We start from the raw sequence: 19,688 nt of genomic DNA on the forward strand, positions 1-19,688 counted from the left end.
AAAGTGCCATATTAGGATCATCTGATCTCTTCTATGAAAGCTGTATGGACATTGGAGGCTTGCTGAGTGGGTAATTACTTTGGATTACAGAGAACAATTACCAAGTGAATATTTACATTTAAAAACCCTCTCAATTACAGGGAGACAAATACAATGAAAAAAAAAATGTATTTGTTGGAGTAATGAATTCATTCTTCCCAGCTGCAGCTTGGACAAACGGTGCAGGGGGATTTTGTGCTTGGTCAGGAGTGAAATAGGGTGAAATGACAAAGATAAGGGCATTCTATCCACAACCTTTTTATTTCTGTATGTTCCTCTTTTAAGAGTAGATAAAATAACCTATAATAAGTAACTGCTGAGTAGAACCATAATTATAGGGCAATAAACCAACATGCACAACAGGAGGTTAGACTGACCTCCCTTAAATAAATAAAACTGGTTCCTTTTGCAAAAAGCCAATAGTGTATAAACACTGCTGAACACGTCTAGGCAAGGCCACATGCTGATTTGTAAAGATGTCAATACACCCAAAAGCTTTTTAGATAGTAATCATCTCCAAATTTAGTCTGCTGTGGATATGCAGTCCTCTGTCTGTGCGGATTGTCCCTGAGACAGTGCGTCTTGACTCCTTGGTTACTAATGAACACTGTTGATTCAAGGTCATGCTGACCAATCTTGAGAAAGCTCAAAACCATTGTAGGTACTCTTCACTACAATATTCATATTATGATGGAGCTCTTTATTTATTCTTCACAGTGTGTTAAACAACACTAAAGGGCCAGTGTGCAGCATGTCAGGGGCTCTTCGAGCAGAAAGGAAATATGATATTCATAACTACGTTTCCATCAGTGTATATTTACTTGTTTTCATTAACTTAGTGAGCCCTTCATATCTACATAGGGAGCAGGTCCACCTCCAGGAGTCTGACCTGTTGCTGCAGTAGCCCAGAACAGAAATACCAAACACTGGCTCTAGCTAGAGCCTACTGCGTTTTTATGTTTCATTAAGGTCACTGTAGTTCGCCAACATGCTAGTGAAACTGTGGTAACGTCAGCCGTACGGAGCAAAACCATGGTTCCGCCAGCCGGCTTCTGACTTCCGTTGCTCCAAAAGTAGTGTTATTTTGATAAGGATGGCCTATAAACAAGGCAAACAGTGTCACCATGGTTTTGCACTTGGTGGCTTACGTTACTGCAGTCTTGGAAAGGGACGAGTGAGCAGAGGGGTATTCAGACTTTGTTATTTCTACAGCTTCTGAAGACAACCTACTGAACAGCGTGTGTTATACCAGATACTTGTTAGTTGTGTACGTACAGTGGTAGAATAATGTGTAATATTCAGTGAATGGGGGAAAAGGCTTGTGTAAGAATGTGTATGAATGTATGAATTGTGATCATGAAAAATGTTAAATGATTTTTAACTAACAAATCTCAGATTTATCTCCATCTGGGAATCAAGCTTTACATAATTGGCAAAATGTTAGAATGGTGATGAAATGTACTCTTAAGGAGAACACACACATGGTCATTTGGATGCAGTTTTATGTGTGTGACCTCATATAAAACCATTGCAGTGCTACATGAAAAGTATAAAAAGTGGCACATATAATTGTAATTTAATCCTAAAATAAATCAAAGAAAAGGGCAAAGCAGAGAGGGACGTTTTAAATGAAATAATTTCATTAATTATACTTTATTTGACAGTACAAAACAAAGTCATACAGTCAGAAACACCACAAGGCACAGTACAGCAGCACAGGCATATCATTTAATTAACCCTTCAGTGTGTTACATGTACCACAAATGTAAAACAAGTCATTACTGACCAGTTAAAAAAAATGTTTTATGGTCAATGGTTAAGAAAGAGTTTATAAGAAGAGAGTTCATATGGATTTTCTATGTGATTATCATTAAGATCCTCAAGGCTAACATGTATCAACTTCACAGTAACAAAGCAATAATCCATGTATATAATTACACGTACATATATATGGATTTATGTGTATATATGGTCTTGTTATATATCATACAGTACAATACGAACAAGTCCCTCTACATTACATTTACTTACACAGATATATAACTTAAAATACTTCATATATATTACACTACATACTATTAATTTGCAGTTCAATAAAAAGCAGCTTATTAAACAGTATTGAAACACTTAAGATTCTGTAAACGGTATAATTAAAGCTTTATGCTTTCTGGATTTGTGACAGTGATAGTTTTTACCACCTAAAACTCTGTGGGGATAATAATAATAATACTCAACTAATATTCAATTAAACTCAAATGAAATGTGCATTGGCACCAACTTATTGATAAGGGGACGGGAGATTGACCTGTTACAATAAAGTTAACAATCAAGTGGTCTATTATTAAAAGAAATAACATTGTTTTAGTCTTTGGTTGATTAAATCAGCAGCAATGAAGTTTTTATCGTTTAAGTTGTGTGCTTGTTCGCTTAATAGGCCGATAGGACGTTGGGACAGCTGTTTGAACCTATTTAAGTCTGATTATAGACAGGCTTTGTTTCATTTATGCTTTTAGAATACATGTGATGGTTCATCCAGCATGACCAAAAGCAGGGACACGGTAAGAGAAAGTGACTTTTATTTTCAGACAATCAATACAATTGATTTGTTACCGATGAGTCCTTTTTGTTTGTGAAGAATCGAGAGCCACTCAGTGAGAAAGCTCAGGTAATGTTTATTCTGTCATAGTGTTTAGGTAATTAGGATTATGTTATTTGGGTCTATTGATGTAGCAACTGGTATTTCTTGTCCATTGTGTTGATGCAAACTAAAGTAGGTGTCTTTTTTTTTCAAAGTCTGTAGGAATTATGTATATTATAACAGTCTTTAATGAGAGCAAGTACATAAATAAATATAATAAACAAGACATGGACTGGGATTCAGTGAAACCTGTGCCTGTAGCATTCATGTCTAACTGATACATTTCTTTTATTATTTGTATGTATATTGTTTTATTGTTTTGATCCAGAATGAAAATTGAATAAAATTAAATGTATTGTAATTGTAATTAAAAAATGTCAGATACTGCTTGATAATAATAAACTGAGAAAATAAAGAAAAAATCAAAACGTTCTTTATAAACAATTTTATTTGCAAAAACAATCTAATAAACTCTTCCAGATGTTGTGTGCATCTCTGTGACATCTTCATCCATGACCATGAAAATAATATTTACTATTTTCTAATTGTAAAGAAAGAGAAAAACATTGCAATCCATTCAGGAAGAGTTTTTGTATTACGGAAGAAGCAGTCTGAACACCACGTTGCGTGTTTAACTGAATCCCATTCACCAGCGTGAACTCAATGGTGGAGAAGGTCAATGCACAGTTCCACACATCCACTTTTGAAATTAAAACACACTACAATGTCTATGGTTTCTTTTTTGTCGGAACTTTTAGACTGCTCCCACCCCCACAACCACCATCGCGATCGATTTAAATGACGATTTATTTTTTCATCCTAGTTCTTCAGACCTTTGCTGTGCATTCATTCATCCACCCAATGTACATTTTCTCATCATCTCGCTCTCTCTCTCTCTCTCTCTCTCTCTCTCTCTCTCTCTCTCTCTCTCTCTCTCTCTCTCTCTGTACTTTTCAGACCACCAACCAGTGATTCAGCTGTGGGGGAAATGAAATATGCCCATGAAATAAAACACTGCATTATTCTACTGCTTAATTGAAATGGGCAAAAAATCTGTAATATCATTAATGTGAATATTGATCCAAAAACTGCAGAGGTTTCCACCAACAACACCAATAAGCAATTCTAAGCATACAATAAAAGTGAAGTCAGCACTTACTGTAAACCGCCGAACCTCCCCGTTATCTACCAAATGGTGCTCCGTCTCTGGGGTGATGGCATAAGCCAGTCTCTGTTTGAGGAGAAAGGGAGAAATTGACATAGTTTTAAGAGTTAAGACATTTTAAAAGAATACTTGACCTTTAATGAAACGTCTCTGGCAAGACAAATCCTACGTAATCCTCACTCATTTCCCCTTAGTCCATTTTTGGAGGAGTCATAGTTCCGACTTACGTCGCAAAACTTTCCAGGCAGTGTGCAGAGTTTGTAGATGGCGTAGAGAGGCACCATGGACATTGAGGAGATGGCCAGACCCCACCCCACCATGTTAGCCCATGGAGGAAACGTGTAGGTGCCGTAGTTCGGAGGGTTAAACGTGGCAAAGCTCACAACCACCATAAACTATGGAAGAAAATGATTTAAATGCAAAAGACCTGAGGAAGCATCAGTTCAAAAAAATTCGCTGTTAATTGCATGTCCTTTTAAATTGTTGTAATATCAATGTACAGCACTGTGAGTCTGTGCACGGACTCACCAGGAGGAAGCAGGGGCTGACAAACTTCCAGCACAGCCTCCAGTACCTGCCTGGTCGCTGGCCAATCATCTCTTCAATGTCGTCACTGAATCGGTCCACTCCTGAAACATGGAAATACTTTGCTAAAATTGAACAACATGCAATGAAAATATTATCAAGACAGGTGGTGACTAAAGTCACTCTGCAGAACCATTTGTAATAAGCCACTGCAACATTTTTTCCTCATCACGACTTTCTTTTTCTTCTAAACCTGGCTGTACATTTCTTCTTTTTTTTTCTGCCTGGAAGGCATCTCTCACTGAAGAGGAATAGATGCAGACGGACGCCCAGGTAGTCAGCACAGCTTAGTGTATTTATGTAGTGGACAGCAGAACGAAAGACCACAATGGCCAGGGGTCGAGGGTTCCTCTTAGCCGTTATGAAGATGGGGAAAAAAAGACCCACTGAAGCCTTAGGCTTGATTTATCTGACTTGCCAAGGTCAGGACCCACCAAAGTGGGGCAATATGCTGACCCCACCGCCTGGGGCCTGGTTAGTAGTTAGCCCTTTATGGATCCCTCCACAGTCCAGGTTCAGTAGACATGAGACAAGAAACTCAATACGGAAGTTCACGTAAACCATTTTCCCTGACCTTTAAAATGTTTTGATAATATTTTGTGCCTGCTGGAGTCCCCAGATGTGGTTGAGTTTTTACACAAAACAAAAGTCAGTTTTTAGCTGGAGGTGCTGTAGATAAAATTGCATGTTGAGGTGAATGTCCGCCATAAAGAAGGTGGTCTTTAGCTAATCATTTACACATAAAAAAGAAGGAAACCCCAAATGGCTGACTCATTCAGCAAATACGGGGTTGAATCTTTTGAGGCCGTAACATGTAAATTTATTATTACACAACTTAAGTATTTCTTACGTGTTGTACTGATAGAGTGCCTGATATAATAATGATAATAATCACCATAGAGACATGTCATTCACTCTAAGAAAACTCTTTTATCTCATTCAGAGATGAAAAGTAATTTAGAGGGATTTTGTGTGTTGGATGAGTGATACATATAAAACATAGAGCATTGTTGAGATGATTGCAAAATTGGAAATACAATCGAGTGTCAATAGAATTCAGACATCTGGAGAGAAATTGAGTTTGAGGTCCCCCCCCACTGGCCACCCACCACAATCTACAACCTAGCTATTAGACAGCTGACTCCCATGACAAATGGGAATTGCCTGTTCCCCAGCTGCAATTCTCTTTATGTGGTGTGGTGGCTCACTGCTGAGTGAACACAGAGGTAGCATTGGCAGGGTTCAAAACACTGGCCATTTAACTTCACTGAGCTCTTATGAGCAGCACAGCTACAGAAGATCCTTGTACTTTAACAACACATGCACAGAGACTGAGGAGGCCGAAACCATTCGTGGGACTAGACTTTGTAGCTGTAGCATCCTTACGTCTAATAGAACTACGGGGCATTGTGGCACAGCACACCTATACCAAGTGATTTCTTATCAAACCCTTAATAGGGCATCAGCTTTGGTGGGCATGAAAACATAATTCCTCTGTTTTTTCCATTCCTACTGTCCATCTCTCTCACCATAAAACCATGAAATGCCGATGGCTTCAATAAGCACTCCAAAGAGAATCGATGTTCCTGCCGCAAAGTGGTCCAGCAGAGTGAACACATACATCCCACCCTGGAAAGACAGGAAACATGTAATGACTGTATAATGATGGCATTGTTAAAATAAACCTCATTGTATGTGACAGGAAAACAAATCTGATGATTGACTTTATTGCATTTGCAGATACTTGTCGTCATTCGGTTTGTCGGACAGTGTTTACAACCAGAGTTTGTGGAAATAATCAAATGTTTGTATGAAAGTGTAAGACTGTCCCGTATGATACTTACATTTGTAACACAGAAGAGGGATATGAGAAAGGTGGAAACAACAATGAAGAGGGTGAACAGCTCTCTGTGCTTGTGGAGGAATTTAAACTCATCAATCAGACCTGTGATCACAGATTCCATCCCGCCCATCTACAACAGAAGACACTGAAGAGTTAGAGTAAAACACAAAGTCAGTGAGTCACTGTAGACGTACCACTTGTTATTGCATATTTGCTTCACTGAAGCCCCAACACATAGAAATGACCAGGCCAAATCTTTCAATGGATGTCAGTTTTTGAGACACGACGAAGTCCAAACTGTGGCCAGCGACGGACTCGGTAAGGCCTGTTTTAAGCCTAGCCGATCGCCGGAAATGCCTTTTGGGGATGGTGGGTGCATACTCACAGCACTGTCAATGCCCAGAGTCAACAGCATGATGAAGAAGATAACCGCCCACACGGATGATCCAGGTAATGTTGCAATGGCTTCTGGGTAAATGACAAACACCAAACCAGCACCTACAGAACAACAAATCCAAGGAAAGTAGAAAACAGCAGAAAACGCGAACAAACAAATAAGCATTTGGAGAATTGAACAATTGAAGCAGACATTAAATATTTGATAGTTAAGAAGCAAAAATGCGTACGACAAGAGTATGACAAATAATACCATACCGTCTCGGGCAACTTTATCCAGGGCTACGTTGTGCTTGTGGGACATGTACCCAAGGAAGGAGAAGACCACAAAGCCGGAGAAGAAACTGGTTAAGGAGTTGATGGAGCTGGTGATGATGGCGTCTCTGGATCAATGAAACCAAATGAGATGAAAAAAAAAAAAAACAGTACAGAATGAGAATGCAAAACAAAACCATCAATCAGTCATCAGTCAATATCAACATAATTGACCAGTCAGTCATTGGTGGGTGAAAGCCTGTTAAGGCTTTTAAATGACAACAATGTCAGCTTGCTGTAATGTTGAATGAGTTGGTCTGTGTAATAAGGACTAAGTGTGTAATAATGTGTGAAAGGGAAATAAGGAGACTACATCTAAACATGCCGTTACAGTGTCCTACAGAAAATGTGCAATTCCTCATTACCTTTCAAAGTGAGACATTTTGCCGAAATATATTTTCAGTGATTTTGTGTTGTGCTCATGGAGGAATCCTCAAGGTGGACAGTGTCATCATGTGTCAGTTATCAGAAACATAAAAAAAGCAGATAAAAGGCTCCTGTGGGATGCTGATGATTTTCAAAGAGTGCATCAGTTTTGATTGGTGTTACGGCTGTCTGTGGCACAGCATGGTGTCAAAGACATAGCGGGTTTCAAGGAGCTTCAAAGGTTATTGTAATTCACCTGCTTATGTTGCGTGCATGTGTTTGTGTGTGTGTGTGTGTGTGTTTAAGCAACTCCCAGTCCTCTGTCTCTGTGAATGCCCTCTTTTTTTCTCCGTGTGTGTCTGTACCTGTAACAGTTGTTGCTGAATTTGTTGTAGCTGGAAAAGGCAATTAGCACACCAAACCCCACTCCCAGAGAGAAACAGATCTGTGTTGCTGCCTCAATCCAAACCTGGGGAGCGACAGAACAAGCACACTTGTGTGAAGCGGCAAACAAAAGGCACAGGAGAGGAAAAAAGCCATTATTAGGGATAATTGCAGGAAACTCATTCAACGGCAGTAGATGAAAGACGCTCGTGAATACGGGGGGTAATTTTGCAAATTACTGCTCCATGAATCTATCTAATCTAATTCTCCAATTGCTGCCATGCATCTCTCCGTCTCTCTTCTTGCTTTCGCTCCCATTCTCCAAAGCTGAGTCCTTTAGTGCTGCATACATACTTATTGAGGTCCTTAGTGCTGCGATAGCAGCTTTCACAGATAAGGATCATATTAGAGACAGGGAACACAAACAATCTTCTCACTTTTTTTACGCCTTGGGGAAATGCCTCTCTAACAGTACGTAACATTATAAACCAATGTTGCCATGGTAAATCGATGGCAAATGGGCTTGCATTTATATCGCGCCTTTCTGGTCTTCCAAACACTACGGGTGCTTTACTCTGCATGTCAATGTTCGCCCATTCACATACACAATCACACACTGATGGCAGAGGCTGCCGTACAAGGTGCCAACCTGCTCTTCAGATTCTAATCGAATCGTTCTCACACCGATGGCACAACCCTGGAGAGCAATTTGGGGTTCAGTATCTTGCCCAAGGAGACTTTGACATGTGGACTGAAAGAGTTGGCGATCAAACCGCCGATCATCCGATTGGTGGACAAGCCGCTCTCCAGAGCCACAATTAAAGACGATTCATTGTGCCAAGGAATTGTTGTGCATGTGCTGTGTTTGTGTGTCTCGTTTTCTACTCCTTCTCAACCCTGCCTTGTTGATATTTATGTTTAATTCCCTCCCATCTACTTGCAATCCTCCATTCTTATCCTATTTTGCATGCAATAGTAAAACACTTGCACCACAATTAACATTTAAAATATCTTCAATATTGCCTATATTGTAGTAACTCCGTGTTACAAAGCTCCAAGTGTGAATCCAGAAACAAACTCACTTTAAAATGATTGAATCATCCTATGCTTGCATTTTATTGCTGTTGCTACTTGTATTTAATGAGCATAAGTAATTACCTTTTTGTTATTATGGACAATAGCCATTTTAGTCTAATTTAGCACATTGGGATGTCTTTTTAGAGCAACCCCACTTTTAAAATGTTCTTTACACATTGTTTGAAGTACCATTGTTGAATAGAGGACACAGTTACCTTCCCAGGCCTTCTATTATTCTCATCTAGCACCCCCACAACTCTCACCTCACCCGTGCCCCCCCCCCCCCCCCCCCCCCCCTTCCTTTTAAAAAACTCACCTTGGCATCACAGAGTTTCAGGAAGTCCACAGAGAGGTAGGCCTTAATGCCATCGATGGCTCCGGGCAGAGTGACTCCGCGGATCAGCAGTACAGTCAAGACCAAATAGGGCATTGTGGCTGTGATCCACACAACCTGAAAGGGTTGCATGAGGTACAAACACACATACACACAGAACTCAGTCAAGCTAGCTGCTTGTGAAGGACTCCGATGAGGAGCAATGAGTGCGCGGGCAGAATACACGCATTATATTCGGGCCAAATTAAATGATTTCACAGGCTTATTGCAGTCCTGCAACAGCCACAGGTACTAGAGTTTTCTTCTTTTTTGTCAGAGCATTAGATTCATTGATTGCTGTCAGGATGTAATGAGAATTTCAACAAAAATCCCCCAAATGTTTTTGAAGGAGATTACCAACTCTGCCTTTAAAGGGATGATTCCTGTGTTTTGAAAGTATGAGTATTACCTACAGGAGACGGCGGTCTCCACGCCCCCAATTTGAACAAACAGACAAGAGTACCAGCATGAGAGCAAATAAATGTAGGCTACTGTTGTGGACGGGGGCCGCAGCCAAATATATTTTAGCCACCAAAAAAGAAGGGCCCACTTAAAAAAAACGTCAGTTTAAGTGTACTCGAAATTAAGAATATATGCTTAGAGAGCATAGATAGGTTTCACTTTCAGTTTAGTTTCCCATCAGAAAGGGCGGACGAAAACAAAGTGGTGAAAAATATAGTGTAGGCGACACTTAAACGGATATTAAGCTTTTTAATAAGTGAGCCTTTCTTTTAGGCGGCTAAAATATGTTTGGCTGCTGCCCCCGTCCACAGCAGTGTATTGCTTTGCTCTAGCGTCGCTACTGCTGTGTGCTAATCCAAACTCGGGGCGTGCCGACCGCAATCTACTGGAGGTATTGAGTCACTAAAATATTCTTGGATAGAATAGTACTTTTGTGGTTTTCACATACAAGAAACGTGGCGACTGTATCATTTCCCACCTTGCCAGAGGTCTTGACTCCCTTCCAGAGACTGAAGTAGAGCAGAACAATCACTACGCCTAGACAGGAAGTCAACTGCCAACGTGGACGGCCCAGATCATCAATACCATTACTGTCCTGGATGTGGAGCACCCCTCGTCTAAGGAAAGAGAGTATTCTGGTAAGAACCACGACCGCTCCTGAGTCCCTATTTATAGTTTATAAAGTTTCTGCGACAAATATGGTCCACTAGTTACATTAAATGGCACATACGTCGTCATTGAGGCAATTAAGAATTGCCTTAACAATCTAAGTCTGGCCTCGTTGGAAGCTCTGTACCTGGGGGTTCATTGGTGACAAGTGACATGTAAGACCCTAGGCAATATGGCCAGATGGATGCTACATGAAGTGTCGGTGCATCTGTTGCTTGAAAATGTTGGATTTTAGTAAAATCAAAGGTCTTAAAAGATCATGACAGTTTGCCAAGAGAGAAAAACTGCACTGGCAATAAAAGGTAACAGATTTGAAAAGGTGCTTTTTTATTGCATTCTGTAAAGTTGAATGTGTCACCTGAAAGACTGAACATCGCTGAGGATCATTTCAGAGACAGCCGAACAGATGAAACTGAATAGGATCAGTCAATGTTCAACCGATGTAGTCAAGTTGTCTGCAGGTGGTTCTGTGTAAATTGCACACTGCCATTTCAACTAGCGCGGATCAAATGTCACAACTGTCACAACAGAACAACCCCTCACCTGTCGTGGGGACACCTGTTCGGCTTCACAACGTTGGAGGCTGCCTGAGCTAAATGCATCCAAACTCTGGATCCATTTTGAGGAAAACATACCTGTTGTACATTTTTCTTTTTCTTTAAGTATTCAGAATTATATATATTCTGAGACATTACTAATTATAAGCCTTTTCAGTTTTATTTCACTCTATTTCTGCATTGCATCAACAGCTCTATAGCGAGCTGTGTCGGTTTATCAGTCCATGAAAATGTCCTCTCCCTTTGGCGGCCACGGTTTTTCGCCCTATGAGCCTCAAATTTGCCATGGAGGTCAAATGTTTGCGAGGGTGTGTGCGTGTGAACACATGAACACATGGATGCATAAAACGGACGTAGTTACAGCTATTGCAACATAGTGCTTGTTTCCTGTGCACATCCTGCAGTGGAAATATAAAGCCTGAGCTTCACACCAATGTTTTAGTAGCTGGACATATACATAAAGTATATATGTTTGCCTTACAGTGCAGAAGTTTTGAAGTTTTCATATTTGCTGTAGGTCAAAAGACCTCAACATAAGATATATAGCATTTAGAATAGAAAGTTACAGTTATAACGAGAAAGCACTAACATAAAGTATTGCCTCATTTTGGAAGAGAATATTTTGTTATGAAGGCATTTTACTGACATATATCCGTCTCAGCCTTTTATTGTTCGTCTTTCCATTTTTTATTTCCAATAAGCTGCTTAGTTGTCATATAAGTTTGACTATGACAACTATTTTCAAGAGTAGGTGGGGCTCCAAACTGACTTTACTTCTATGTATTTGCACATTCTTGAATCGGAACAAATTATATCAAACAAATATTAATGAACAAATATTATAGCCTGAGTTCAGGCCAACTTACTCAAAGTACTCCTGGGCAGGGGTGGCCTTGTAAATGTCACCGACTGAGCTGTTGTCAGCCCAGTCAGAGCAGTTAGGACTGTTCCAGGTGTTGTTGCAGTGGACCCACGGCAGCTCGCTGGTGAACGAGGAGAAGAGGTAGAACAGCGCCCAGGAGATGATGACATTATAGTAGAAACCAACGTAGAGGGAAATGAGGATCACTGTAAAGCCTACACCTGTTCGGGGCACACAAATGAATCATATTTATAGGCATCAAAGACAGGGATGCATTGATAGAAAGAGATGGACATATGACTAGCCTATAAAATACAATTCATAGTTAAACATTAAAGCAAAGTAGCCACTTCACGTCTGGCCTATGACCTATTTAGTTTAGTCTAGTATATTTGATATGGACATCACAGTAGCGTTAGAATTGTAACATAAATGTATGCGCAAGCACCAGATAAACTGTGTTTCGTGTTTGTAATGAAACTAATGCTAATATGCAACACATGTCCACAGAACTTTCAGTTATATTTTGTTCAATGTTAAGTTAATGTATGTTGACTCTACAGATGTGCTGGTGTCTTATAACGAATTCACCAAGCAGTGAAGTAGCTTTGACCATGTAGGTATCTAAAACTAAGCTTTACGGTGGAATAGTTTATGAAGCTTTCAAAGCTCTTTTGTCCGCATTTTTGATTTTCTGGCTATACAGTGATATAGTTGATTGTGAGATAGTGACACAGTATGATAGGTGTGAGATCATCGCATGCCTGTAGAGCTGATGAATCTCAAGCAGTTGAGATTTGATTTCACATTGTTGTGGACATTAATTGATAATAAAATCTTTGTTGCATGTCACTCTGCATCTTTCTGCTGTTAGCTATCAAATAAAGGCATAAAACGCTCCTAAAAAACACAATTATTAACTTTGCAGTTGGATACTTACAGCACACAAAGAAGCATAACAAATACTATTGTATGCCTTGTTCTAATGAATGTTAGCTTATCAGGAAATTGTTTACCGTCTTGCTCAAGGAAACAAATCTTTAACTTATCTTGGATGTTGACCACACTTTCATGCAACGCACACCTTTAGCATACTGTATGCTTTTATCATGCAGTGAACAGTGACAGTGCTAATCTTAACAAGCATGTTTTTGGATCTCACTTCCCGCGATTGTCGCCACAGACACCCGGTTCATAATCCTGCAAATGCAAGGGCTTTCATCAGTGTGTCATTGGCTAACTCACCATTGTGTGACCTATATATAAATTATATATAAATGAAAACTTTGAGACTATTACTTTGCAGGAATGTTTATAAACTAACCAAGTTATGATTTTAATGTATTTGGTCATGAAGAGCCATTATGAATCAGTAGAAACAGTCATGTGTTCCACACGAGGTTCCACTTTAAGCATAAATGTACTGAACAATGACTAGATCCTGATGGATTACACCACGGAGCACAATCGCTCACTCAGTATTAAAACACCCGCCTTTAAAAACACGCCTGCGGTCTCACAAAAAGCACCGCAACTTCTAACGATTGCCTCTTCATGCCTTAATTATCAACGCATCTACCCTTTCTATACATCTGAAACAATGTGCTCTTCTAAGTCCGAATTTAATTGTTATCTTTTGCCAAGTGGCATGACCACAAGTGTGCCTTATTGATTCCTTTTGTGATGTGGATGTGATATTTGTCCAGGGAGCGATGTCTCTTATTAGCGCCACATGAGGCAATGCCATCTCTCTCTCTCTCTCTCTCCATTTGCCTCCCTCGGCCTTTTTCTTCAAATGCATTGATCCTGAGAGGAAACCAGCTTGTTGATCAGAATAATTACTGTCAATATGGGCATGTGTATGTGTGTATTTGAATAATTACTATTATCCTCCTGCTGAGAGACAGAGAGAGAGTGAAGCGTGTGATTAGAACGTCAACCTACTCGGTGTCGTCCCTGACAGACGGCACATGTTCACACGCTCAGAGACACACAAAAACAGATGTACGCCATGAAGGAGCACGTACAGTACACACTGTGGGCCACCTCCAGACCAACAAGGACATGATCTAACAAAAGACAGCGATGCTGCATCATACTGTGAAGCAACAGCTGGTCTGCTGGTAATAATGGTATTTGAGGCTGTATTTCTGTTGCATCTTTAGATTCATATAGAGATGATAAATATGGACTTGAGTGAAACTATAACTTTACCAGAGCAGGACGTAAAGTGTAAAGAGAGGGATGGATGAATACACACAGGTCACAGTTTGTAGACTGTGTATAGAGAATATAAAGTTGAACAAAGCAAAGTGTATTATTATATTTCCAACCAATGACTTTGCTCAGAAACAGGAATTGCTCTTAATGTTTGTTTCTCCATTAGAGCACGTTTGGGTGGCATTCTCCTGAGCTGCGCTTTGCTTATCGATGTGTTGAAAAGTACCACTCGAGAGTGTTCACCGCCACTATTTGACAGAAGGATTTGGACAATCAGGACAGGAGTCTAAAAGCCCAATTTTCATTTGCTTTCCATCTGAGTGCCAACAGAACCTGATGTTCTGGGGAGGATAAACAATGCCTGTCGCCCCGCTCAACACAGGAGACAAGCAGACAAAGGAGACTGGCATGTGGGCAGGCAAGCAGACAGAAAGACATGCAGATATTAAAGGTCCTTTATCAGACAGACAGGCAGGCATGTATGCACCATGACAGACAGATTTAAAATACATTCGTGGTCAAGAATTTGCTTGTGTACATCTTCCAGTGTGAGCGCGTGTCTGTCTTTCTATCTAAATATGTGTCCTATGTGGCCAATTCCTACCTTTAAATATGGGACAGATCTTCCAGACGCCTGCTGCCCCCTCTCTGTTGTACTGTCCCAGAGCCAGCTCCATGTAGAAGAGAGGCATGCCTGCTATCACCATGAAGAACATGTATGGCACCAGGAACGCACCTGCTCACACACAGACAGGTCAAACGTGAGTAAAGTCACAGAGTAGGGAATATAGATGATTATCAACACTCTTAAAAAATAGTTTGGGTTCGGGCACCTCGGTGGCTCAGGGGGAAACGTGCCGACCAACAGCCACAAAGTCTCTCTCTCTCTAATTTACTGTCATCTATCAAAGAAAATACCACAAATAATAATAAGAGAAAAATATTGGCGGTAATTGACTCAAATTAAACACTAATATTTCCCCCAAAATACAGGTGTGACAGCATGCCAGCCTCGACTATGGCTACAGTATTATTTATAGCTCCTAAACGTAATGAGAGCTCTATGTTAAACAGCTATAATTAGTGGCAGTGATTGTTAGAGCTAATCTATTCAGAGCAGCTGTGGTGGTTTTTCCCCTATTTTGATCTCTGGAAAAGGGGGAAAAAAAAATCTCAAACAGCAATCAGCGAGCACAAGGAACACCAACACACACACACACACACACACACACACACAGATCTGCATACATGTGCATTCATGTGAGTAAAGTGCATGCAACCACTAACAACAATCTCTGGATGGGCCCATTTGGACATGGGCCAATATCAGCTTCCTCCCCTCACCCCTTTAATCCATCTCACCTCCTCCATTCTTATAGCAGAGGTAGGGAAATCTCCAGACGTTGGCAAGGTCCACGGCAAATCCGATCACAGACAGGAGGAAGTCGATCTTCTTCCCCCAGGTCTCCCTCTCCTCCTCCCCACTCTGGTTGATCTGAGTAGGAGTCGGAGCCACAATGGTGCTCGAGGTGAACTGAACCCCATTCTGCTCCTTCACCAAGATCAGCTCCACCTAAAGAGGTAGAAGTCAAGGAGTTCAAAATCAATCCGATTCAACAGGCGTTGAAAACATACTACGGTAATTTAAAGTCTCTTTTAGTCACCAAAGTATCACCTTGATTCTATTATTCTCTCAATTCCCACTCATGACAGACTGTGGCTATCACCTTTACTTCATCAATTCTTCATGCATCAGCCAAGGCGTTACATGTTGTCCTCCGAGTTCTACTCAAGACGTCATTCAGTTCACTTTAGCCTCAAGAAAATGTGGCTTTTGTTACAATAACGATTCTTTCCCCACCCAACGCTTTTCAGGGCTGTAGAAATTAGGTCAGACGGACCAAATCAGAGATAAATTAACATAATTAAGAAGCTTGCCCCATACTGTGATTCATTTAAGGTTTTCTTAATCAGACTGAATTGCATGCTATTGATGCACTTGCGTCATATATGCACTAACCTCTTTGGGGCCCATGGTGTTGGAGGTGGGCTTTTCCGGGGCTACAACCGAAGACATCAGGCCGACTGGGACTCTCTCTGTCAGCATGGAGGGGTGCACAGCCTTCGATAGTTAAAATGCCGGCGGTTGTGGACGAGAAGGACGAAAGTGTCTTGAGAAAAACACGAGGTAGAACACAATTAATCCCTTTTGGGGAAATTGAGTTATAATTGCGAATGTAATCAGACTTAATCGCTTAACATGTTAAGCAGACAGTATAGGAGATAAACACATAGAGTAAGGATATGTCATTAAATATATTAATTGATGGCAACGTCTAGAGGTTTTACCTGAATTAATACATTAAGAGCAAGAGGGGAGTGGAGAACAGCAGAGAGTGGGATCGTAACTGGGGGGCGTCTCCACCAGGCCATCACATCATGCTCCTTTCATTTCACACTTGTTGATCGCCATTTTGTTTAGATTTGTCTACTAACCCTGTTAACGTCAACGTGTTGTCCAGATAATCTTGTTCAGATTTCCCTTTCAAACTTTTTACTAAAATAATAACCTAAATTAGTAGAAAAAGTACCAGTATTATACCCAAAAGGTAAATATAAGAAAGTTATGAATACAATTAAGTTTTCACATTTTGTACTATAATGTATTTTTTTTTCTTTTCCTCTTTCATGTTGCTGTTTTCATTTATAGATACAAACAGTAAATCTAAAACTTGTTGAAAACGAAATATCCATAATTTTCAAGATTCAAATTGTAAACTTTAATGACCATTATCCTATTTAAACCTTTGTTATTCCACTGAATTGCTATGTTGTCAAATTCTATCATTTATTCTGTAAATGTCCCGTCACCACGAGACAACAGTTAACACCATTGGTTATAGCCAAATCCTGTATTAATAAATACATTTATTAAAATAATAAAATTAAATAACATAATTTTTACGCTGCAAAAGAAACATTTGTAATGATCCAAAAACACTCACCTTTGAAATATGTCAGGTAAAAGCTCCTTCAGTTGTCAGTTTCAACAATTTAATTCCAGTGCTGATGTTCTTCAGTGCGCTGCAAACTGATGCTGACCATATTTACGGAGCCCGTCCTTGATATTTTAGACTCAAACCCAGATTGGAGCATAAATGTTTATAGAAACTGAAAGAATAAAAAAAAAAGACAGTGAGAGATATAGTCACAATAGGACAGGAGATGAGGATCAAGACAGAAAAAGTCGACAGGAACTGGTAATCTGTGGGGAGTTATAGAAAGCCCTCCCAACCTGCCTGGCTCCAGTGACAAGACACACAGATCCCAGAGCACCCTGTGGTCTGGTATGAAGATCTGACTGCGATACCACTCTTGTATGAGAATCAATCAACAACACCCCCCACCCCATCACCGTCACTCTCTCCTCCCTCCCTCCTCCTCACCCGAGCTAGATCTGTTCCTCCTCCTCCTCCTCTCTCTCACATCATTGCATTTTTTTTCTGATTTAAGCATCTTCCCTGAATGACTTTTCTCTCTTTGTGAATGTAAATCTGTGAAGTAAACACAAATATTAAAGCTCTTGTATAGTATAATATTTGAAAAGTTCTTTCTGTATTCACTATCACTCACCTGACCCAGAAGTTTATTCTAAGGTAAGTTCATGTAATTATAATCTAAGTACATTATGGCTCTGAAGCACGAGATTCACCGGTGTGGCAGAAGCTTCAAGTTAGTTGAAGGTGTTCACAGCATGATGATAGTGTGAAAATGCAACAGATGTTTTCTTTATTCATAAATCATGTCTCATGGTGGATGAAATGTTTTAATTAAGATGGGAGTGGTTAGAACCGCTAATATATAAATAAATACAAATAAATTCTTAGATCGTCCCTTAAGGAAAAATAAAAAAAAAGTGTTCTCATTTAGTTTCACTCTAAAATAATCCTAATTTTAATCCCACATTTTTTTTGACAAATCAGCAAAAGGCCCTTGATAATGAAATGTGTATCTAGATTTTGATTCAAACAATTGAAAGATAACTTAATTGATATGAAATTATGATCTCTTGCTCAAGACATTATTCAATTCATTTTCTTGGAGATCAGAATTTTGCATCCATTCTACAATGAATCCTGAGGGTGGTACAACAGCGTAACAGCTGAATATTGTTAATATTGTTAAATTACTACATAAACAGTTAATGCTGTCTGCTCCATCAGGACTGTGTGGGTGTGGTAAACTCAGATTTAATTGACATTGTCCTGGCAAAATAAGCAAACAACCCAACAAATATCAGATTCTGATTCAAACATGGCCGAATCCTGATTGGTTCGTGGGAGTAAGTGACATCATCTTTTTTCCAACAGAGCCTTGCCCACTTCAAACTCATGAAAAAAGCACAGAAAAAAACACAAATACAGAAATCCCTCAATTGAAATAGAATAAACAGAACTTTTGCATCTCAGTACCCCATCAGTCGAAGTAAGATGCTGATGAAGAAATTGAGTTTCCAGTGCCTTTAATCCCCGTTTAATCCAACGGTTCACCTCAATCTATAACATTTAAGTCCCTACTTTTAGCTACACATCAAACCAGGTGCCCTTTTTTTTTTTTTGCCCCGACATCCAGACCGCTCCCATTTCAAACTCAACCTAAACAGGACCGGGGCTTTAAAATAACCCAATCAACCTGCTACCCACGGACATATTTATGACCCTCATGTCCAAAATGACTGTTGTTTGCAAGCCAATCGCAGTGATCAATCGGTCACTAATCCCTCACATCAACGCCGCAGCACCACAAGGCACACAACAATCCATCAAGCCTCGGGCCTCATATTAGAAATTGTTAGGTCGATGTAGGCCGAGCTGGATGTATGCGGTTTCCGATGAGGTGAACATAATCGAGTGTCTTGTTTTCATGAATGCAACAGCTGAGACCCAGAGAGAAGAATGGTGAAGGGGGAGGAAGGGGAGAAAAGGGGATTCAAGAGGGCTGAGGAATGGTATAAGGGGGGAAATCATACAACACAAATTATGTAACTCTGGGTCTTTAAAAAAAAAAAAAATAGTCTTTCCTTCAAACAAAGGCAAAACGTTTAACATAATGTCAATAACAAAAGCTTTCCCTCAGCTTACTCACACAGACATCCTGAAAACAATGCTCCACCTTGCCCTGGAAAACTATTTTCTATTGTAAGTTTCTGTTCTGCCCAAACTGTTCGATCTGGATCTCCAGCAGAAAATCTACTTTGAGAAGTTTCATATGAGCACAGGCCCATCACACACAAGATCATATTATTGATTCTTACAGAGCCTACCCTGATGACGTAAAGAGTCTGGAGCCATGCAAGGGGCCGTATGCTTTGCTAATGCTTTGAGAGAAAGATCAACCCTGTCAGGACTACAGCTGATGTTTAGCCAGCATAAGGTTGTTTAGCATGCTAGCATTTGCTAATAAGCACTAATGTAGCTGAGGTTGATAGGAATATTTTTAGTTTAGCAGGTGTTGATAATGATGGCACTTGAGGAAAAGTTACACAGTCATCAAAGTTATTAGGCTACAATTCATCCTGAAGAGGACATGGATATCTTTACCAAAGATATGGTTCCAGCCAATGGTTGTCGACATTTCACTCAATACAACAAATAGTAACACTCACTGTGGCGTGCGAAGAAGTCAGGTGATGACAAAGTCGTCATCCATGAATGTCTGTACAAATCACAATCTCTCG

The 19,688-nt window shown here is 40.1% G+C and overlaps 1 protein-coding gene across 1 annotated transcript; it reads right to left on the reverse strand.

Moving 5' to 3' along the window:
- Positions 1-1,050: 1,050 nt before the first annotated feature.
- On the reverse strand, positions 1,051-16,058 carry slc6a3 (solute carrier family 6 member 3; the record flags this gene model as incomplete). The annotated part of the gene is made up of 15 exons (XM_079165419.1): positions 1,051-1,137; positions 3,837-3,908; positions 4,070-4,237; positions 4,371-4,471; positions 5,957-6,056; positions 6,272-6,400; positions 6,656-6,768; positions 6,925-7,049; positions 7,713-7,816; positions 9,125-9,259; positions 10,122-10,260; positions 11,736-11,952; positions 14,556-14,687; positions 15,314-15,524; positions 15,972-16,058. 15 exons carry the CDS (start codon positions 16,056-16,058, stop codon positions 1,051-1,053), a joined length of 1,920 nt encoding a protein of 639 aa, XP_079021545.1.
- Between the last annotated feature and the right edge of the window lie 3,630 nt (positions 16,059-19,688).

This window comes from Pholis gunnellus (genome assembly GCF_910591455.1).
Source record: "Pholis gunnellus genome assembly, chromosome: 8".
In the NCBI taxonomy this organism is placed as follows: Eukaryota; Metazoa; Chordata; class Actinopteri; order Perciformes; family Pholidae; genus Pholis; species Pholis gunnellus.